Here is a 20,570-nt window from a genome sequence, read left to right as displayed (position 1 = left end):
GAGGAGACGGTTCATTATACTGGTAACTGGGGGAGGAGACGGTTCATTATACTGGTAGCTGGGGGAGGAGACGGCTCATTATTCAGGTAGCTGGGGGAGGTGACGGTTCATTATATTGGTAGCTGGGGGAGGAGACGGTTCATTATACTGGTAGCTGGGGGAGGAGACGGTTCATTATACTGGTAGCTGGGGGAGGAGACGGATCATTATACTGGTAGCTGGGGGAGGAGACGGTTCATTAAACTGGTAGCTGGGAGAGGAGAAGTCTCATTATACTGGTAGCTGGGGGGAGGAGACGGTTCATTATACAGGTAGCTGAAGGGAGGAGACGGCTCATTATACTGGTAGCTGGGGGAGGAGACGGCTCATTATACTGGTAGCTGGGGGAGGAGACGGCTCATTATACTGGTAGCTGGGGGAGGAGACGGCTCATTCTACTGGTAGCTGGGGGAGGAGACGGCTCATTATACTGGTAGCTGAGGGAGGAGACGGCTCATTCTACTGGTAGCTGGGGGAGGAGACGGTTCATTATACAGGTAGCTAAAGGGAGGAGACGGCTCATTATACTGGTAGCTGGGGGAGGAGATGGCTCATTATACTGGTAGCTGGGGGAGGAGACGACTCATTATATTGGTAGCTGGGGGAGGAGACGGTTCATTATACTGGTAGCTGGGGGAGGAGACGGTTCATTATATTGGTAGCAGGGGGAGGAGACGGTTCATTATATTGGTAGCAGGGGGAGGAGACGGCTCATTATACTGGTAGCTGGGGGAGGAGACGGTTCATTATACTGGTAGCTGGGGGAGGAGAAGGCTCATTATACTGGTAGCTGGGAGAGGAGACGGTTCATTATATTGGTAGCAGGGGGAGGAGAAGGCTCATTATACAGGTAGCTGGGGGGAGGAGACGGTTCATTATACTGGTAGCTGGGGGAGGAGACGGTTCATTATACTGGTAGCTGGGAGAGGAGAAGGCTCATTATACTGGTAGCTGGGAGAGGAGAAGGCTCATTATACTGGTAGCTGGGGGAGGAGACGGTTCATTATACTGGTAGCTGGGGGAGGAGACGGCTCATTATACTGGTAGCGGGGGGAGGAGACGGCTCATTATACTGGTAGCTGGGAGAGGAGAAGGCTCATTATACTGGTAGCTGGGGGGAGGAGACGGTTCATTATACAGGTAGCTGAGGGAAGGAGACGGCTCATTATACTGGTAGCGGGGGGGGAGGAGACAGCTCATTATACTGGTAGCTGGGGGAGAAGACGGTTCATTATACTGGTAGCTGGGGAGGAGACGGTTTATTATACTGGTAGCTGGGGGAGGAGACGATTCATTATACTGGTAACTGGGGGAGGAGACGGTTCATTATACTGATAGCTGGGGGAGGAGACGGCTCATTATTCAGGTAGCTGGGGGAGGTGACGGTTCATTATACTGGTAGCTGGGAGAGGAGACGGCTCATTATACTGGTAGCTGTGGGAGGAGACGGCTCATTATACTGGTAGCTGGGGGAGGAGAAGGCTCATTATACTGGTAGCTGGGGGAGGAGACGACTCATTATACTGGTAGCTGGGGGAGGAGAAGGCTCATTATACTGGTAGCTGGGGGGAGGAGACGGTTCATTATACTGGTAGCTGGGGGAGGAGACGGTTCATTATATTGGTAGCTGGGGGAGGAGAAGGTACATTATACTGGTAGCTGGGGGAGGAGACGGTTCATTATATTGGTAGCAGGGGGAGGAGACGGTTCATTATATTGGTAGCAGGGGGAGGAGACGGCTCATTATACTGGTAGCTGGGGGAGGAGACGGTTCATTATACTGGTAGCTGGGGGAGGAGACGGCTCATTTTACTGGTAGCTGGGAGAGGAGAAGGCTCATTATACTGGTAGCTGGGAGAGGAGAAGGCTCATTATACTGGTAGCTGGGAGAGGAGACGACTCATTATACTGGTAGCTGGGAGAGGAGAAGGCTCATTATACAGGTAGCTGGGGGAGGAGACGGTTCATTATACTGGTAGCTGGGGGAGGAGACGGTTCATTATATTGGTAGCTGGGGGAGGAGACGGTTCATTATACTGGTAGCTGGGGGAGGAGACGGTTCATTATACTGGTAGCTGGGGGAGGAGACGGATCATTATACTGGTAGCTGGGGGAGGAGACGGTTCATTATACTGGTAGCTGGGAGAGGAGAAGGCTCATTATACTGGTAGCTGGGAGAGGAGACGACTCATTATAATGGTAGCTGGGAGAGGAGAAGGCTCATTATACAGGTAGCTGGGGGGAGGAGACGGTTCATTATATTGGTAGCTGGGGAGGAGACGGCTCATTATACTGGTAGCTGGGGGAGGAGACGGTTCATTATACTGGTAGCTGGGGAGGAGACGGTTCATTATATTGGTAGCTGGGGGAGGAGACGGTTCATTATACTGGTAGCTGGGGGAGGAGACGGTTCATTATATTGGTAGCAGGGGGAGGAGACGGTTCATTATATTGGCAGCAGGGGGAGGAGACGGCTCATTATACTGGTAGCTGGGGGAGGAGACGGTTCATTATACTGGTAGCTGGGGGAGGAGACGGCTCATTATACTGGTAGCTGGGAGAGGAGAAGGCTCATTATACTGGTAGCTGGGAGAGGAGAAGGCTCATTATACTGGTAGCTGGGAGAGGAGACGACTCATTATACTGGTAGCTGGGAGAGGAGAAGGCTCATTATACAGGTAGCTGGGGGAGGAGACGGTTCATTATACTGGTAGCTGGGGGAGGAGACGGTTCATTATATTGGTAGCTGGGGGAGGAGACGGTTCATTATACTGGTAGCTGGGGGAGGAGACGGTTCATTATACTGGTAGCTGGGGGAGGAGACGGATCATTATACTGGTAGCTGGGGGAGGAGACGGTTCATTATACTGGTAGCTGGGAGAGGAGAAGGCTCATTATACTGGTAGCTGGGAGAGGAGACGACTCATTATAATGGTAGCTGGGAGAGGAGAAGGCTCATTATACAGGTAGCTGGGGGGAGGAGACGGTTCATTATATTGGTAGCTGGGGAGGAGACGGCTCATTATACTGGTAGCTGGGAGAGGAGAAGGCTCATTATACAGGTAGCTGGGGGAGGAGACGGTTCATTATATTGGTAGCTGGGGGAGGAGACGGCTCATTATACTGGTAGCTGGGGGAGGAGACGACTCATTATATTGGTAGCTGGGGGAGGAGACGGTTCATTATACTGGTAGCTGGGGGAGGAGACGGTTCATTATATTGGTAGCAGGGGGAGGAGACGGTTCATTATATTGGTAGCAGGGGGAGGAGACGGCTCATTATACTGGTAGCTGGGGGAGGAGACGGTTCATTATACTGGTAGCTGGGGGAGGAGACGGTTCATTATACTGGTAGCTGGGAGAGGAGAAGGCTCATTATACTGGTAGCTGGGAGAGGAGAAGGCTCATTATACTGGTAGCTGGGGGAGGAGACGGTTCATTATACTGGTAGCTGGGGGAGGAGACGGCTCATTATACTGGTAGCGGGGGGAGGAGACGGCTCATTATACTGGTAGCTGGGAGAGGAGAAGGCTCATTATACTGGTAGCTGGGGGGAGGAGACGGTTCATTATACAGGTAGCTGAGGGAAGGAGACGGCTCATTATACTGGTAGCTGGGGGAGAAGACGGTTCATTATACTGGTAGCTGGGGAGGAGACGGTTTATTATACTGGTAGCTGGGGGAGGAGACGATTCATTATACTGGTAACTGGGGGAGGAGACGGTTCATTATACTGGTAGCTGGGGGAGGAGACGGCTCATTATTCAGGTAGCTGGGGGAGGTGACGGTTCATTATACTGGTAGCTGGGGGAGGAGACGGCTCATTATACTGGTAGCTGTGGGAGGAGACGGCTCATTATACTGGTAGCTGGGGGAGGAGAAGGCTCATTATACTGGTAGCTGGGGGAGGAGACGACTCATTATACTGGTAGCTGGGGGAGGAGAAGGCTCATTATACTGGTAGCTGGGGGGAGGAGACGGTTCATTATACTGGTAGCTGGGGGAGGAGACGGTTCATTATATTGGTAGCTGGGGGAGGAGACGGTACATTATACTGGTAGCTGGGGGAGGAGACGGTTCATTATATTGGTAGCAGGGGGAGGAGACGGTTCATTATATTGGTAGCAGGGGGAGGAGACGGCTCATTATACTGGTAGTTGGGGGAGGAGACGGTTCATTATACTGGTAGCTGGGGGAGGAGACGGCTCATTTTACTGGTAGCTGGGAGAGGAGAAGGCTCATTATACTGGTAGCTGGGAGAGGAGAAGGCTCATTATACTGGTAGCTGGGAGAGGAGACGACTCATTATACTGGTAGCTGGGAGAGGAGAAGGCTCATTATACAGGTAGCTGGGGGAGGAGACGGTTCATTATACTGGTAGCTGGGGGAGGAGACGGTTCATTATATTGGTAGCTGGGGGAGGAGACGGTTCATTATACTGGTAGCTGGGGGAGGAGACGGTTCATTATACTGGTAGCTGGGGGAGGAGACGGATCATTATACTGGTAGCTGGGGGAGGAGACGGTTCATTATACTGGTAGCTGGGAGAGGAGAAGGCTCATTATACTGGTAGCTGGGAGAGGAGACGACTCATTATAATGGTAGCTGGGAGAGGAGAAGGCTCATTATACAGGTAGCTGGGGGGAGGAGACGGTTCATTATATTGGTAGCTGGGGAGGAGACGGCTCATTATACTGGTAGCTGGGAGAGGAGAAGGCTCATTATACAGGTAGCTGGGGGAGGAGACGGTTCATTATATTGGTAGCTGGGGGAGGAGACGGCTCATTATACTGGTAGCTGGGGGAGGAGACGACTCATTATATTGGTAGCTGGGGGAGGAGACGGTTCATTATACTGGTAGCTGGGGGAGGAGACGGTTCATTATATTGGTAGCAGGGGGAGGAGACGGTTCATTATATTGGTAGCAGGGGGAGGAGACGGCTCATTATACTGGTAGCTGGGGGAGGAGACGGTTCATTATACTGGTAGCTGGGGGAGGAGACGGTTCATTATACTGGTAGCTGGAAGAGGAGAAGGCTCATTATACTGGTAGCTGGGAGAGGAGAAGGCTCATTATACTGGTAGCTGGGGGAGGAGACGGTTCATTATACTGGTAGCTGGGGGAGGAGACGGCTCATTATACTGGTAGCTGGGGGAGGAGACGGCTCATTATACTGGTAGCTGGGAGAGGAGAAGGCTCATTATACTGGTAGCTGGGGGGAGGAGACGGTTCATTATACAGGTAGCTGAGGGAAGGAGACGGCTCATTATACTGGTAGCGGGGGGGGAGGAGACGGCTCATTATACTGGTAGCTGGGGGAGAAGACGGTTCATTATACTGGTAGCTGGGGGAGGAGACGGTTCATTATACTGGTAGCTGGGGGAGGAGACGGTTCATTATACTGGTAACTGGGGGAGGAGACGGTTCATTATACTGGTAGCTGGGGGAGGAGACGGCTCATTATTCAGGTAGCTGGGGGAGGTGACGGTTCATTATATTGGTAGCTGGGGGAGGAGACGGTTCATTATACTGGTAGCTGGGGGAGGAGACGGTTCATTATACTGGTAGCTGGGGGAGGAGACGGATCATTATACTGGTAGCTGGGGGAGGAGACGGTTCATTAAACTGGTAGCTGGGAGAGGAGAAGTCTCATTATACTGGTAGCTGGGGGGAGGAGACGGTTCATTATACAGGTAGCTGAAGGGAGGAGACGGCTCATTATACTGGTAGCTGGGGGAGGAGACGGCTCATTATACTGGTAGCTGGGGGAGGAGACGGCTCATTATACTGGTAGCTGGGGGAGGAGACGGCTCATTCTACTGGTAGCTGGGGGAGGAGACGGCTCATTATACTGGTAGCTGAGGGAGGAGACGGCTCATTCTACTGGTAGCTGGGGGAGGAGACGGTTCATTATACAGGTAGCTAAAGGGAGGAGACGGCTCATTATACTGGTAGCTGGGGGAGGAGATGGCTCATTATACTGGTAGCTGGGGGAGGAGACGACTCATTATATTGGTAGCTGGGGGAGGAGACGGTTCATTATACTGGTAGCTGGGGGAGGAGACGGTTCATTATATTGGTAGCAGGGGAGGAGACGGTTCATTATATTGGTAGCAGGGGGAGGAGACGGCTCATTATACTGGTAGCTGGGGGAGGAGACGGTTCATTATACTGGTAGCTGGGGGAGGAGACGGTTCATTATACTGGTAGCTGGGAGAGGAGAAGGCTCATTATACTGGTAGCTGGGAGAGGAGAAGGCTCATTATACTGGTAGCTGGGGGAGGAGACGGTTCATTATACTGGTAGCTGGGGGAGGAGACGGCTCATTATACTGGTAGCTGGGGGAGGAGACGGCTCATTATACTGGTAGCTGGGAGAGGAGAAGGCTCATTATACTGGTAGCTGGGGGGAGGAGACGGTTCATTATACAGGTAGCTGAGGGAAGGAGACGGCTCATTATACTGGTAGCGGGGGGGGAGGAGACGGCTCATTATACTGGTAGCTGGGGGAGAAGACGGTTCATTATACTGGTAGCTGGGGGAGGAGACGGTTCATTATACTGGTAGCTGGGGGAGGAGACGGTTCATTATACTGGTAACTGGGGGAGGAGACGGTTCATTATACTGGTAGCTGGGGGAGGAGACGGCTCATTATTCAGGTAGCTGGGGGAGGTGACGGTTCATTATATTGGTAGCTGGGGGAGGAGACGGTTCATTATACTGGTAGCTGGGGGAGGAGACGGTTCATTATACTGGTAGCTGGGGGAGGAGACGGATCATTATACTGGTAGCTGGGGGAGGAGACGGTTCATTAAACTGGTAGCTGGGAGAGGAGAAGTCTCATTATACTGGTAGCTGGGGGGAGGAGACGGTTCATTATACAGGTAGCTGAAGGGAGGAGACGGCTCATTATACTGGTAGCTGGGGGAGGAGATGGCTCATTATACTGGTAGCTGGGGGAGGAGACGGCTCATTATACTGGTAGCTGGGGGAGGAGACGGCTCATTCTACTGGTAGCTGGGGGAGGAGACGGCTCATTATACTGGTAGCTGAGGGAGGAGACGGTTCATTATACAGGTAGCTGAAGGGAGGAGACGGCTCATTATACTGGTAGCTGGGGGAGGAGATGGCTCATTATTCAGGTAGCTGGGGGAGGTGACGGTTCATTATATTGGTAGCTGGGGGAGGAGACGGTTCATTATACTGGTAGCTGGGGGAGGAGACGGTTCATTATACTGGTAGCTGGGGGAGGAGACGGATCATTATACTGGTAGCTGGGGGAGGAGACGGTTCATTAAACTGGTAGCTGGGAGAGGAGAAGTCTCATTATACTGGTAGCTGGGGGGAGGAGACGGTTCATTATACAGGTAGCTGAAGGGAGGAGACGGCTCATTATACTGGTAGCTGGGGGAGGAGATGGCTCATTATACTGGTAGCTGGGGGAGGAGACGGCTCATTATACTGGTAGCTGGGGGAGGAGACGGCTCATTCTACTGGTAGCTGGGGGAGGAGACGGCTCATTATACTGGTAGCTGAGGGAGGAGACGGCTCATTCTACTGGTAGCTGGGGGAGGAGACGGTTCATTATACAGGTAGCTAAAGGGAGGAGACGGCTCATTATACTGGTAGCTGGGGGAGGAGACGGCTCATTATACTGGTAGCTGGGGGAGGAGACGGCTCATTATACTGGTAGCTGGGGGAGGAGTCGGTTCATTATACTGGTAGCTGGGGGAGGAGACGGTTCATTATACTGGTAACTGGGGGAGGAGACGGTTCATTATACTGGTAGCTGGGGGAGGAGACGGCTCATTATTCAGGTAGCTGGGGGGAGGAGACGGTTCATTATACTGGTAGCTGGGGGAGGAGACGGTTCATTATACTGGTAGCTGGGGGAGGAGATGGTTCATTATACTGGTAGCTGGGGAAGGAGACGGTTCATTATACTGGTAGCTGGGGGAGGAGACGGTTCATTATACTGGTAGCTGGGGGAGGAGACGGTTCATTATACTGGTAGCTGGGGGAGGAGACGGTTCATTATACTGGTAGCTGGGGGAGGAGACGGTTCATTATTCAGGTAGCTGGGGGAGGAGACGGTTCATTATACTGGTAGCTGGGGGAGGAGACGGCTCATTATACTGGTAGCTGGGGAGGAGACGGTTCATTATACTGGTAGCTGGGGAGGAGACGGCTCATTATACTGGTAGCTGGGGGAGGAGACGGCTCATTATACTGGTAGCTGGGGGAGGAGACGACTCATTATACTGGTAGCTGGGGGAGGAGAAGGCTCATTATACTGGTAGCTGGGGGAGGAGACGGTTCATTATACAGGTAGCTGAAGGGAGGAGACGGCTCATTATACTGGTAGCTGGGGGAGGAGACGGCTCATTATACTGGTAGCTGGGGAAGAAGACGGCTCATTATACTGGTAGCTGGGTGAGGAAACGGTTCATTATACTGGTAGCAGGGGAGGAGACGGTTCATTATACTGGTAGCTGGGGAGTAGACGGTTCATTATACTGGTAGCTGGGGGAGGAGACGGCTCATTATACTGGTAGCTGGGGGAGGAGACGGTTCATTAAACTGGTAGCTGGGGGAGGAGACGGTTCATTATACTGGTAGCTGGGGAAGGACACGGTCCACTTCACTAGTGGCTGGGGAGGGCAGGGGGACCCCTACACTAGTGGCTGGGGAGGGCAGGGGGACCCCTACACTAGTGGCGGGGGAGGGCAGGGGGACCCCTACACTAGTGGCTGGGGAGGGCAGGGGGACCCCTACACTAGTGGCGGGGGACTACTACACTAGTGGCTGGGAGGACAGGGGGACCCCTACACTAGTGGCTGGGGAGGGCAGGGGGGACCGGCCCCTACACTAGTGGCTGGGGAGGGCTGGGGGACCCCTACACTAGTGGCTGGGGAGGGCAGGGGGACCCCTACACTAGTGGCTGGGGAGGGCAGGGGGACCCCTACACTAGTGGCTGGGGAGGGCAGGGGGACCCCTACACTAGTGGCTGGGGAGGGCTGGGGGGGACCCCTACACTAGTGGTTGGGGAGGGCTGGGGGGACCCCTACACTAGTGGCTGGGGAGGGCTGGGGGGACCCCTACACTAGTGGCTGGGGAGGGCTGGGGGGGACCCCTACAGTAGTGGCTGGGGGGACCCCTACACTAGTGGCTGGGGAGGGCAGGGGGACCCCTACTCTAGTGGCTGGGGAGGGCTGGGGGGGACCCCTTTACTAGTGGCTGGATAGGGCTGGGGGACCCCTACACTAGTGGCTGGGGAGGGCTGGGGGGACCCCTACACTAGTGGCTGGGGAGGGATGGGGGGACCCCTACACTAGTGGCTGGGGAGGGCTGGGGGTCCCCTACACTAGTGGCTGGGGAGGGCTGGGGGGACCCCTACACTAGTGGCTGGGGAGGGCTGGGGGGACCCCTACACTAGTGGCTGGGGGGACCCCTACACTAGTGGCTGGGGAGGGCTGGGGGGACCCCTACACTAGTGGCTGGGGGGACCCCTACACTAGTGGCTGGGGAGGGCTGGGGGGACCCCTACACTAGTGGCGGGGGAGGGCAGGGGGTAATAAAGGAGCAGCACCACTTACATGAGTACGTAGATGGAGTTGCTCTTGATGGCCACCACCGTAGCGGCGCCTGCAACAACCACCACCGACACTCGCGTCACCATCAGCACCTCCCAGTCACTGGCCTGCAACACAACACAGCCATCAGTACTTCCTAGTCACTGGTGTCATGATCCCAGGTAGCCGAAAAAACGAGTCTCCCCTTTGAGAATTATTCTATCAAGCCTGACCTGACTAGGAGGTCGGAGATATACTGACATGAAGATATATATATGTAAAAATAATTGGGTAAATTTTACAAACAATTTAAGAATATGGGCAGTGAATAAGAAAATAAGGAAATGACTGGTTATGAGATGTGGATAATTTGCTGAAGGGGTGTGAGGCTCGCTTCTGGAGGGCTTTGACCCCCACTTGAGTACCAGACATCGTGAGAGGAAGCTGCGCTCCGTGTGAGCTCCTGTCAGAGAGGAACCCCTACGTGATATTCCTTCAAGAGAAAGGAAGTGTACAGATGTTCCCGCTGTGGAATCGAGATGGGAACGTTTGGTGTCAAGTCCTGGACGGCAAGGAGAGTTTGTGAAGCCTCCCAGAGACATTTTCGTGGGGCGTGGGAGCGCCCTGGTCAGACTCCATCAGAGGGAGAGCGCCCTGCAGGAGACATTTTGTGGTAAGCCCAAATTTAGCCAGTTTACAGTGATTGCCGGTAATTGATCGTAATTGTGAGCTTGGAGTAGTTTCCTTAGTTTCTAAGGAAACTACTCCAAGCTTGTACTAAAGAGGCACCCTTCTTGAGCCCGGATGGGCACATGCATAAGCAAGTAGATGGGGTCGCCATGGTTTCTCCCCTAGGTGTCCTGTTTGCGAACTTCTACATGGGTACCATCGAACAAAAAGTCTTTTTCGACATGAACTTGAAACCGGCCATATACTGCAGGTATGTTGACAACATTTTTACACAGGTACCTGATGTCAAACATCTGCAGGAGCTGAAGGAGGCATTTGAGCGGAATTCTGTGTTGCGTTTCACTTACGAGATGGAGAAGGATGGGAAGCTGCCCTTTCTAGATTTAACAGTCATGGAAAGGAGCGGAGGTTTCCACACTGCAGTCTACACTAAGGAAACAAACATAGGAATGTGCCTCAATGCCAACAGTGACTGCCCAGACAGGTACAAGAGGAGTGTTGTTAACGCTTATGTCGACCGTGCTCTCAGCCACAGCTCAGGATGGAAGCAAGTCGATGAAGAACTTTGTAGGGTAAGGCAGGTCCTAGTCAACAACAGCTTCTCCAATGGTTTCGTTGAAGACATCATAAGAAGGAAGGTGAAATGCCATGCAACCTCTGAAGAGACAACTAACACAACACCTGTACCCCATATTAGACTATTTTACAAGAACTTCTTTTCCACAGCTAATCAAACTCAGGAAAGGGTCCTGAAAGATATTGTTAATAGAAACGTTATCCCTACAGACAAAATTCAGAAGATACAATTGACGATTTACTATAAAACCAAGAAAACGGCCAACCTACTCATGAAAAAACTCTCCAGACACAAAGCAGAACGCTTTAAAAGAGACCAATGTCGTCTATGCCTTCAAATGCCCACTTGGGGACTATAAGCCTCAAAGAACTCAGTATATAGGCAAGACAACAACATCTCTTTCCAGGCGATTAACGATGCATAAGCAACAGGGCTCCATTAAGGAACATATAATCTCTTCCTACAACCAGACCATCACCAGAGAAGTCTTAACAAAAAATACGGAAATCATCGATAGATACAGCGATAGCAGGCGGCTTGATATCTGTGAAGCACTACACATTAAGAAGTCAACACCAGCAATCAACAGCCAATTAATGCACAACTATATTCTACCCACTTGAAGACTCCGCATCAATATAGAAGCATCAAGAAATATGCGCCAATAGGCCCTTTGCATTTACTTCCATTCTTCCCCTTTAAATTTACCCAATATTTCGTGTTCTATCTTGTGTTGAAAGTTTGTTTTCACCTCATCCAAAACTGTTATAGCATATCACTTCACCCAAATGCAGGTATATAAAATGAAAAGCCTTTTGAATTATAGCAGAGTAGAACTCTGTTTAGTGTTTGCAGGTTATAGTTGTGTGTGTGTAAACTAAAGTCTTTGAAAATGTAATCAGTTATTACGAAACGCGCTCAAGTGTCACATCAGACTAGAAATAAAAATAAATTTTGGAGAATTGATTTTTCAATTACCATCGACAGTGAAAGGAAAGAAGAAAAGAAAGAAAAGTTAGCTGGTGTTTGCCCTTGTCCTAGTGAGGCTTCCCAGGAAGTAGGAAAGAAGGAGAGAGAGAGAGAAAGAACCAAAAGCCACAGCTGTGGACAGGGTAGAACGGAAAACTAATTAGTCAAAGGGGATTGAGATCATATCACATAAGGAGAGAGTGGGGAATCACAGCGGCTCGAGTGGGTGTGTGCACGTAACAACGAGGCTAAGTGTTGGAGCCGCATCCCCTAAACGTGTGACGTTAAGCCCCTCTCCAAGAGCCAGAAGCGCCCAGGGTGATCTGGTAAAGTATAAACACACTACCGAGTTTTGGGTTGTCCATAAAGAAGGATCAACAACACTCAACCCGCAATACTGGCCTGCAACACAACTCGGCCATCAGTACCTCCCAGTCACTGGTCTGCAATACAACACAACCATCAGTACCTCCTGGTCACTGGTCTGCAACACAACACAACCATCTGTACCTCCCAGTCACTGGTCTGCAACACAACACAACCATCAGTACCTCCCAGTCACTGGCCTGCAACACAACACAACCATCAGTACCTCCCAGTCACTGGCCTGCAACACAACACAACCATCAGTACCTCCTGGTCACTAGCCTGCAACACAACAGAACCATCAGTACCTCCTGGTCACTGGCCTGCAACACAACACAACCATCAGTACCTCCCAGTCACTGGCCTGCAACACAACACAACCATCAGTACCTCCTGGTCACTGACCTGCAACACAACACAACCATCAGTACCTCCCAGTCACTGGCCTGCAACACAACAGAACCATCAGTACCTCCCAGTCACTGGCCTGCAACACAACAGAACCATCAGTACCTCCTGGTCACTGACCTGCAACACAACTCAGCCATCAGTACCTCCCAGTACTGATAGTACTGGGAGGTACTGATGGTCTGCAACACAATCGATCATATGTATGTATATGAAATCAAATACATTACCCCACATAATAATGAAAAACACTTCACTGACGGTACATTATATATATATATATATATATATATATATATATATATATATATATGTATATATATATATATATATATATATATATATATATATATATATATGGAAAATCCACAGAGAAATATGAAATGAGGTGAACGTTTCGGCCCTGTTAAAGCCTTTGTCAACACCAGACTGACTAAGGAGAAGGGAGAAGGGGGGAAGATATATAGGCCGACACCTGACCACCCCATCCCAAGGGTTGGTCAGGTGTAATTAACCAAAAACAGGTATAGCTTAGCTTAGAATGGTCAAAGAGGATTAAGCGGTCAGAGAATAAGGATGAAAGATTAAAGAAAAGCCTCATGAACACACAATATATGAATATACAATTATAATGAGACATTGTAAGCCTCTCTATCAGAGTTGTTTCTTAAACTGTTGTGCAATATTATAACTTAAAAATGGATCAAGTTTGTACATTCCAGTACTAACATTAAGAAGATTTGGACACTGACTGATTAGAGCAGACTCAATCAAATTCCGTTCCACGAAATCCCCACAATTGGTAATGCTTTTTGCCCCATTCCAGTTAATATTGTGATCGCATAAACTCGTATGTAGATACAATGCATTAGACGTTTGGGCAGTTCTAATACTATAAGCATGTTGTGACAACCGCAATTGTAAGGACTTTCCTGTTTGTCCAAGGTACACAGAATCACAATCATTGCAGGGAATCGAATACACACAACCTGCTGTATCAGGGGAGTTTTTTATTAAATTGGATTTGATCGTACTATTAGTAAACACCAAATTTATATTAAGTTTCTTAAAAATCAGAGACAATTTTTCAAGTCCACTCGCATAAGGTACCACCAATGAGTTAATAATTTTTGGTTTCGCTTTAGGGACGTGATTATAAAACGTACGCTTGGCTTGTACAAACGAGAAATCCAAAAACCTCTTAGGATATTGTAAACTCTTCCCAATTTCATATATTTTAGCAATCTCTTCATAAAAAAAACTCAGGGCTGCAAACCCTCAAAGCTCGTAGAAACTTTCCTGAAAATACTGCCTGTTTAACTTTACTATGATGATTCGAATAAAAATGAACATACGACCCCACGTTGGTAGGTTTCCTATACACATTAAATTTGAACTTTCTAGTGACTCTATGAATCATAATGTCCAAAAACGGAAGAGTACCATTTTCCTCAGTCTCACAAGTGAATTTTATTGAAGGTACCAAAGAATTGAGTTCATTAAGAAAAACTATCTGGTCTTTGTCACACGGCCATAAGCACAAAATATCATCAACATACCTATACCAAACCACATTAGCCGGGATAATCCTGGATAAGATTTTTGTTTCAAAGAATTCCATATACAAATTGCTTAAAACTGGGGACAGGGGATTGCCCATCGCCTACCAAATGTTTGTTTGAAAATTTTTTTTCATTAAAACTAAAATAATTGTCTTTTATACACAATTTAATAAGTTCCAATACTTTATTGGTCTGCAAGCTCAAATTATATTTAGGCAGTTCCTCACGTAGAAATTCTAACAGATCATCAACAGGAACTTTAGTGAATAAAGAGGTCTGATGAATAAAGAGGAATTGATGATCTGTTAGAATTTCTACGTGAGGAACTGCCTAAATATAATTTGAGCTTGCAGACCAATAAAGTATTGGAACTTATTAAATTGTGTATAAAAGACAATTATTTTAGTTTTAATGAAAAATTTTTCAAACAAACATTTGGTATGGCGATGGGCAATCCCCTGTCCCCAGTTTTAAGCAATTTGTATATGGAATTCTTTGAAACAAAAATCTTATCCAGGATTATCCCGGCTAATGTGGTTTGGTATAGGTATGTTGATGATATTTTGTGCTTATGGCCGTGTGACAAAGACCAGATAGTTTTTCTTAATGAACTCAATTCTTTGGTACCTTCAATAAAATTCACTTGTGAGACTGAGGAGAATGGTACTCTTCCGTTTTTGGACATTATGATTCATAGAGTCACTAGAAAGTTCAAATTTAATGTGTATAGGAAACCTACCAACGTGGGGTCGTATGTTCATTTTTATTCGAATCATCATAGCAAAGTTAAACAGGCAGTATTTTCAGGAATGTTTCTACGAGCTTTGAGGGTTTGCAGCCCTGAGTTTTTTGATGAAGAGATTGCTAAAATATATGAAATTGGGAAGAGTTTACAATATCCTAAGAGGTTTTTGGATTTCTCGTTTGTACAAGCCAAGCGTACGTTTTATAATCACGTCCCTAAAGCGAAACCAAAAATTATTAACTCATTGGTGGTACCTTATGCGAGTGGACTTGAAAAATTGTCTCTGATTTTTAAGAAACTTAATATAAATTTGGTGTTTACTAATAGTACGATCAAATCCAATTTAATAAAAAACTCCCCTGATACAGCAGGTTGTGTGTATTCGATTCCCTGCAATGATTGTGATTCTGTGTACCTTGGACAAACAGGAAAGTCCTTACAATTGCGGTTGTCACAACATGCTTATAGTATTAGAACTGCCCAAACGTCTAATGCATTGTATCTACATACGAGCTTATGCGATCACAATATTAACTGGAATGGGGCAAAAAGCATTACCAATTGTGGGGATTTCGTGGAACGGAATTTGATTGAGTCTGCTCTAATCAGTCAGTGTCCAAATCTTCTTAATGTTAGTACTGGAATGTTCAAACTTGATCCATTTTTAAGTTATAATATTGCACAACAGTTTAAGAAACAACTCTGATAGAGAGGCTTACAATGTCTCATTATAATTGTATATTCATATATTGTGTGTTCATGAGGCTTTTCTTTAATCTTTCATCCTTATTCTCTGACCGCTTAATCCTCTTTGACCATTCTAAGCTAAGCTATACCTGTTTTTGGTTAATTACACCTGACCAACCCTTGGGATGGGGTGGTCAGGTGTCGGCCTATATATCTTCCCCCCTTCTCCCTTCTCCTTAGTCAGTCTGGTGTTGACAAAGGCTTTAACAGGGCCGAAACGTTCACCTCATTTCATATTTCTCTGTGGATTTTCCGCATAAAATGATCAGTGTTTTGTGATCGTCAATTGCATATATATATATATATATATATATATATATATATATATATATATATATATATATATATATATATATATATATATATATATATATACACATTTTAGTTGTGCGGTTAACAGATTATATATATATATATATATATATATATATATATATATATATATATATATATATATATATATATATATATATATATATATATATATATATATATAAATCTGTTAACCGCACAACTAAAAACACACAATAGTTCACCGACTATACTAAAATGTGTTCCCAGGTGTAATCATACACACACCTTTCAGCCGTTCCCTCCATCAGATTGTTGTTTTAAATTCAGCTACTGTTATGATCCCAGGTAGCTGAAAAACCAGTCTCCCCTTTGAGAATTATTCTATCAGGCCTGACCTGACTAGGTGGTCAAAGAAATATAGACATGAAGATTCATATGTAAAATAATTGGTTGGATTTGATAGATAATTTAAGAATGTGGGCAGTGAATAAGAAAATAAGTAAATGATGTGATATAAGATGTGGAGAGTTTGCTGGAGGCGTGAGGCTCGATTGAGCTCACTTGAGCTGAAGAAATCGTGAGGGGTGGGCGTGCTCCGTTTGAGCCCCTGTTACAGAGGAACCCCTGTTTGATATACCTTCAAGAGGAAGGAAGTTGACAGATGTCTCGACTGAGGAACAAGTAAGTAATTATCAAAAAGAAGGCACCAAACCGGGAAGGCAATGTAGCACCATCAAATGTGTGGGATAATCAGAGGACGCTAAAGATCACCAAGGATGCCAATACGAGAACAGAAATGCATAAGGTGAACGATATCAAAAGTATCAGAGTCACCAAGAATACTATCGAGACACAAGCGACCGCGGGGGATGGTCTGAAAAGAAGACACACGCTCGTCCAGGAAGTCAGGACATTCAACAAGGATATGCATGACTGAAGAGGGACAACGCAATTAGGACAATAAGGAGCAGGGCGGCGCTCCATCAAGTGACCACGAGTTAAGCGAGTATGGCCAATATGCAACCTCGTCAAAGCCGTTTCCCATCGCCGGTTACGGTGGTAGGAGGACGGCCACGAGGACACACAACTTTTAAGAGAACGTAGTTTGTTACCATTAGCAGACAACCAACAAGCCTGCTAATGGGTAAGGATGGAGGAATGGATAACCGCGTAAAAGTTGGAATAAGGAATACCTTTACAAGAGATGAAACAAGAGCGGACAGCCTCCGTGCCGGCAGCATCCGCACGCTCATTTAAATTGACACCAATATGGCTGGGAACCCAACAAAACTCAACCGACTTAAATTTACTGTGAACAAGAAACAGCCAATGCTGGATCTCGACAACCACTGGATGAACCGAATTAAAGGACCTGAGAGCCATGAGGGCACTACGAGAGTCAACAACAACTACAAAGGAAGATTGACAACGAGAGAGCAGGAGACGAAGAGCATAGACAATAGCATAAATCTCCGCTGTGAAGATGCTAGTCTCCGGAGGTAAGCGACACATATAAGTGCAATCAGGAAAAACAACAGAGAAGCCAACACCATCCGCAGACTTAGACCCATCAGTGAAGATGGAAACGGAGTGGGAGTGAGAAAAGTGCTCAAGGAAAAGGCGTTTTAGAACCGTAGGAGGGGTAAAAGCTTTAGGGATGCGGGTCAAGAACATACAAAACTGCGGAAGGGGGACTCTCCACGGGGGCAAAGATGGAACTACACAAGGAGAAATATTAGAAATACGAACGGAAAGAGAATCCTGTAAGCGAGATAACCAGACAGAAAGAAGGAGGCGGTGAAGAGAAACAGGAACCGCAGGAGGGGTAAAAGTTAAAGCACGACAGAGGCGAGATGAAGGATGTTGCAAGGACCGCGCTAGATAGCAAAGACAGTAGCGATCACGGCGGTCCTGGAGAGATAGGAAGCCAGTGTCAACATACATGCTGAGGACGGGAGTTGAACGAAAGGCACCAGAACTGAGGCTCAACCCAGTATGGTGCAAAGCATCAAGACGGTGAAGAGTGGAAGGAGAACCAGACGAGTAAGCAGGGCAACCATAATCGAGCTTAGACAGGACGAGAGAGGAATGTAAAGCAAGGAGAGTGCACCTATCCACTCCCCCAAGAAGTATGGGACAATACTCGAAGGAGGGTAAGGGCCTTAGAGCACTCAACATGGAGGTAAGAGATATGGGGAGACCAAGACAAACGAATGTCAAAAAATAAACCCAAAAGCTTCGCAGAATCTTTGTACTCAAGAGGATGACAAAGTGACAAAGAGGGATGAAGAATGACCCGTTTCCGAGTAAAAGTCATGGCACAAGTCTTAGTGGTAGAAAACTTGAAGCCATGATCGGTGGCCCAAAACGACACGGCATCAATCGCAAGATGAAGCCGGCATTGAAGGAGAGGCGAATCATCACTCTGAGAGCAAAGGGTAAGATCATCGACATAAAGAGCGGAGAAGACGCCTGAAGGAAGAGAGGAAAGAAGACCATTGAGGCCAACCAGAAAAAGAGTAGTGCTCAGAACACTACCCTGGGGCACACCTTCGTATTGCTGAAAAGAGGCAGAGAGAGCGGTAAGAGCCGCACCCGAAAGGAACGACGAGAGAGGAAGCTTTAGAGAAAGAGAGGGAGATGACCACGAAGGCCAAAAGAATGAAGCTGGGATAGAATATGATATCGCCAAGTGGTGTCGTAAGCCTTTTCCAGGTAAAAAAGGACGGCAGCAACGGATGTCTTTGCAGCAAAAGCAGTACGAATATAGACCTCCAAGTTCACCAGGACATCTGTCGTGCTGCGGCACTTGCGTAAACCAAATTGAGAAGGGGAGAGGAGGTGATGGTGTTCCAGGAACCACATCAGACGAACGTTAACCATATGTTCAAAGAGTTTGCAGATACAACTTGTGAGGGCAATAGGGCGAAAGTCCTTAGGGGATGTTCCCAGAGACCCTGGTTTGCGAACAGGGAGGACAACGGCATCGAGCCAGAGACTGACGACGACTCCCAGATCCGATTATACAGACTCGGTAAATACTGAGACGTGCACGGAGGGAGATGGAGAAGCATCTCATAATGAATACCATCGGAGCCCACCACCGTAGAAGGTCAGGGCAGAACGAAGTTCAGAGAGAGAGAAGGGATCGTTATAGGGAAGTCGAAGACGAGTGCAGAAATCTAGAGGACGAGACTCAAGGACAGATTTACGAAGAAGGAAAGATTGGGGAAGATGAAGACCAGAGCTAACAGAAGAAAATTGGGAACCCAGTTCGATAGCGACCTGCAACGGGTCCGCCACAAGAGTACCACGGGGGTGAAGGACCAGTGAAACATCGGGAACGATCTTATCTGCTACCTTGCGGATACGCTTCCAGATCTGTGGCAGAGGAGTTTCGGACTTAATGTTGGAGAGATAAGATGCCCAACATTCACGTTTAGCCGTACGGATGGCCCTACGGGCTACCACACTCGCCTTCCGAAAGAAAAGAAAAGAATCGGCCGTCTGCCGATGGGCGGTGTCTCTTCCAGGCTGCACGCTTACAGCGGACAGCCCAAGCACAGTCTGCATTGCACCAGGGAACGCACTTTCATGGACCTCGAGAGGAAGAGCAAGAAATAGAGCGGAGGGCAGTGTCGAAGACAGTGTCATGAAAAAGGAGGAGAGAGCGAGGGAGAGGTCAGAGAGCAGCACTGAGGGTAAAGAGGTTCCAGTCCACTTTCGCAAACTGCCACCTAAGGAAGGAGAGGGGAGGGCGAAAAGAGAAAAAGGTAACAAGGAAAAAGGATGGAGAAATGGTCACTGCCATGGAGGTCATCAAAAACCTGCCACGTGAAATCTAAGTAAAGAGAAGACGAGCAAAGAAAAAAATCAAGACAGGAAAGGGAGCGAGGTTGAGACTCCAAATGCGTGGGCTCACCAGAATTCAGAAGAGACAGGGAAGAAGAGAGGATAAACGGCTCAAGAAGGCGTCCCCGGGTGTTCGTCAGAACATCACCCCAAAGGGTATGACGACAATTGAAATCACCCAGCAGGAGCACAGGCTCCGGCAAGAAGTCCAGTAGGTATTTCAGATCAGGAAGAGAAAGCAGGACACTCGGGGGGAGATAAATGGAACAAACAGTGTACCATTTCCCCACAAAGATACAAGCAGCAGAACAAGGGAGAGGCGAAGGAAAAAGTAAGGGGACAAAGGGAACATCAGAGCGAACCAAGATAGCAGAAGAGTTAGGAGCCACAGCTGTTGCTGGGGGGGGGGGGAGAAAGGAATAGCCACGAAAGCGACCAGGACGAGCACCAAGCATCGGCTTCTGGAGACAGACACAAAGGGGCGAATTTCGCGAAATCAGAAAGTTGGAGTTCAAGGAAATTGGCGTAATAACCCCGAACGTTCCATTGAAGAATAGACATCGACGAGAAGAGAAAGGACAACAATATAGAACAAGAAAGAAACAAAGGCAAAAGAGCAACATAGCACGTTAAAGAAGATCAGGGTCGGGATCAGGGTCAGCAAAGTCAGGGTTAGGGGGCATGGGTAAACTGAGCAAAGATGGAGGGAAGGAAGCGGGAGAACAGACCAAAGGTAGACAGGTGGGGTCC

The 20,570-nt window shown here is 48.1% G+C and overlaps 1 protein-coding gene across 1 annotated transcript in view; it reads right to left on the bottom strand.

Annotated features, from left to right (window-relative positions):
* Positions 1-20,570, bottom strand: part of LOC123761449 (high-affinity choline transporter 1-like) — a 1,078,813-nt gene that overhangs the window by 55,469 nt on the left and 1,002,774 nt on the right. Inside the window, exon 12 of the mRNA XM_069313981.1 lies at positions 9,635-9,738. Within this exon, the coding sequence (XP_069170082.1) occupies positions 9,635-9,738 (104 nt within the window). The remainder of the gene's footprint in view (positions 1-9,634; positions 9,739-20,570) is intronic.

Source organism: Procambarus clarkii, chromosome 7 (genome assembly GCF_040958095.1).
Source record: "Procambarus clarkii isolate CNS0578487 chromosome 7, FALCON_Pclarkii_2.0, whole genome shotgun sequence".
Taxonomy (NCBI): domain Eukaryota; kingdom Metazoa; phylum Arthropoda; class Malacostraca; order Decapoda; family Cambaridae; genus Procambarus; species Procambarus clarkii.
The sequence above is the reverse complement of the archived record's forward strand: the minus strand, read 5'-3'. Positions and strand labels throughout refer to the sequence as shown.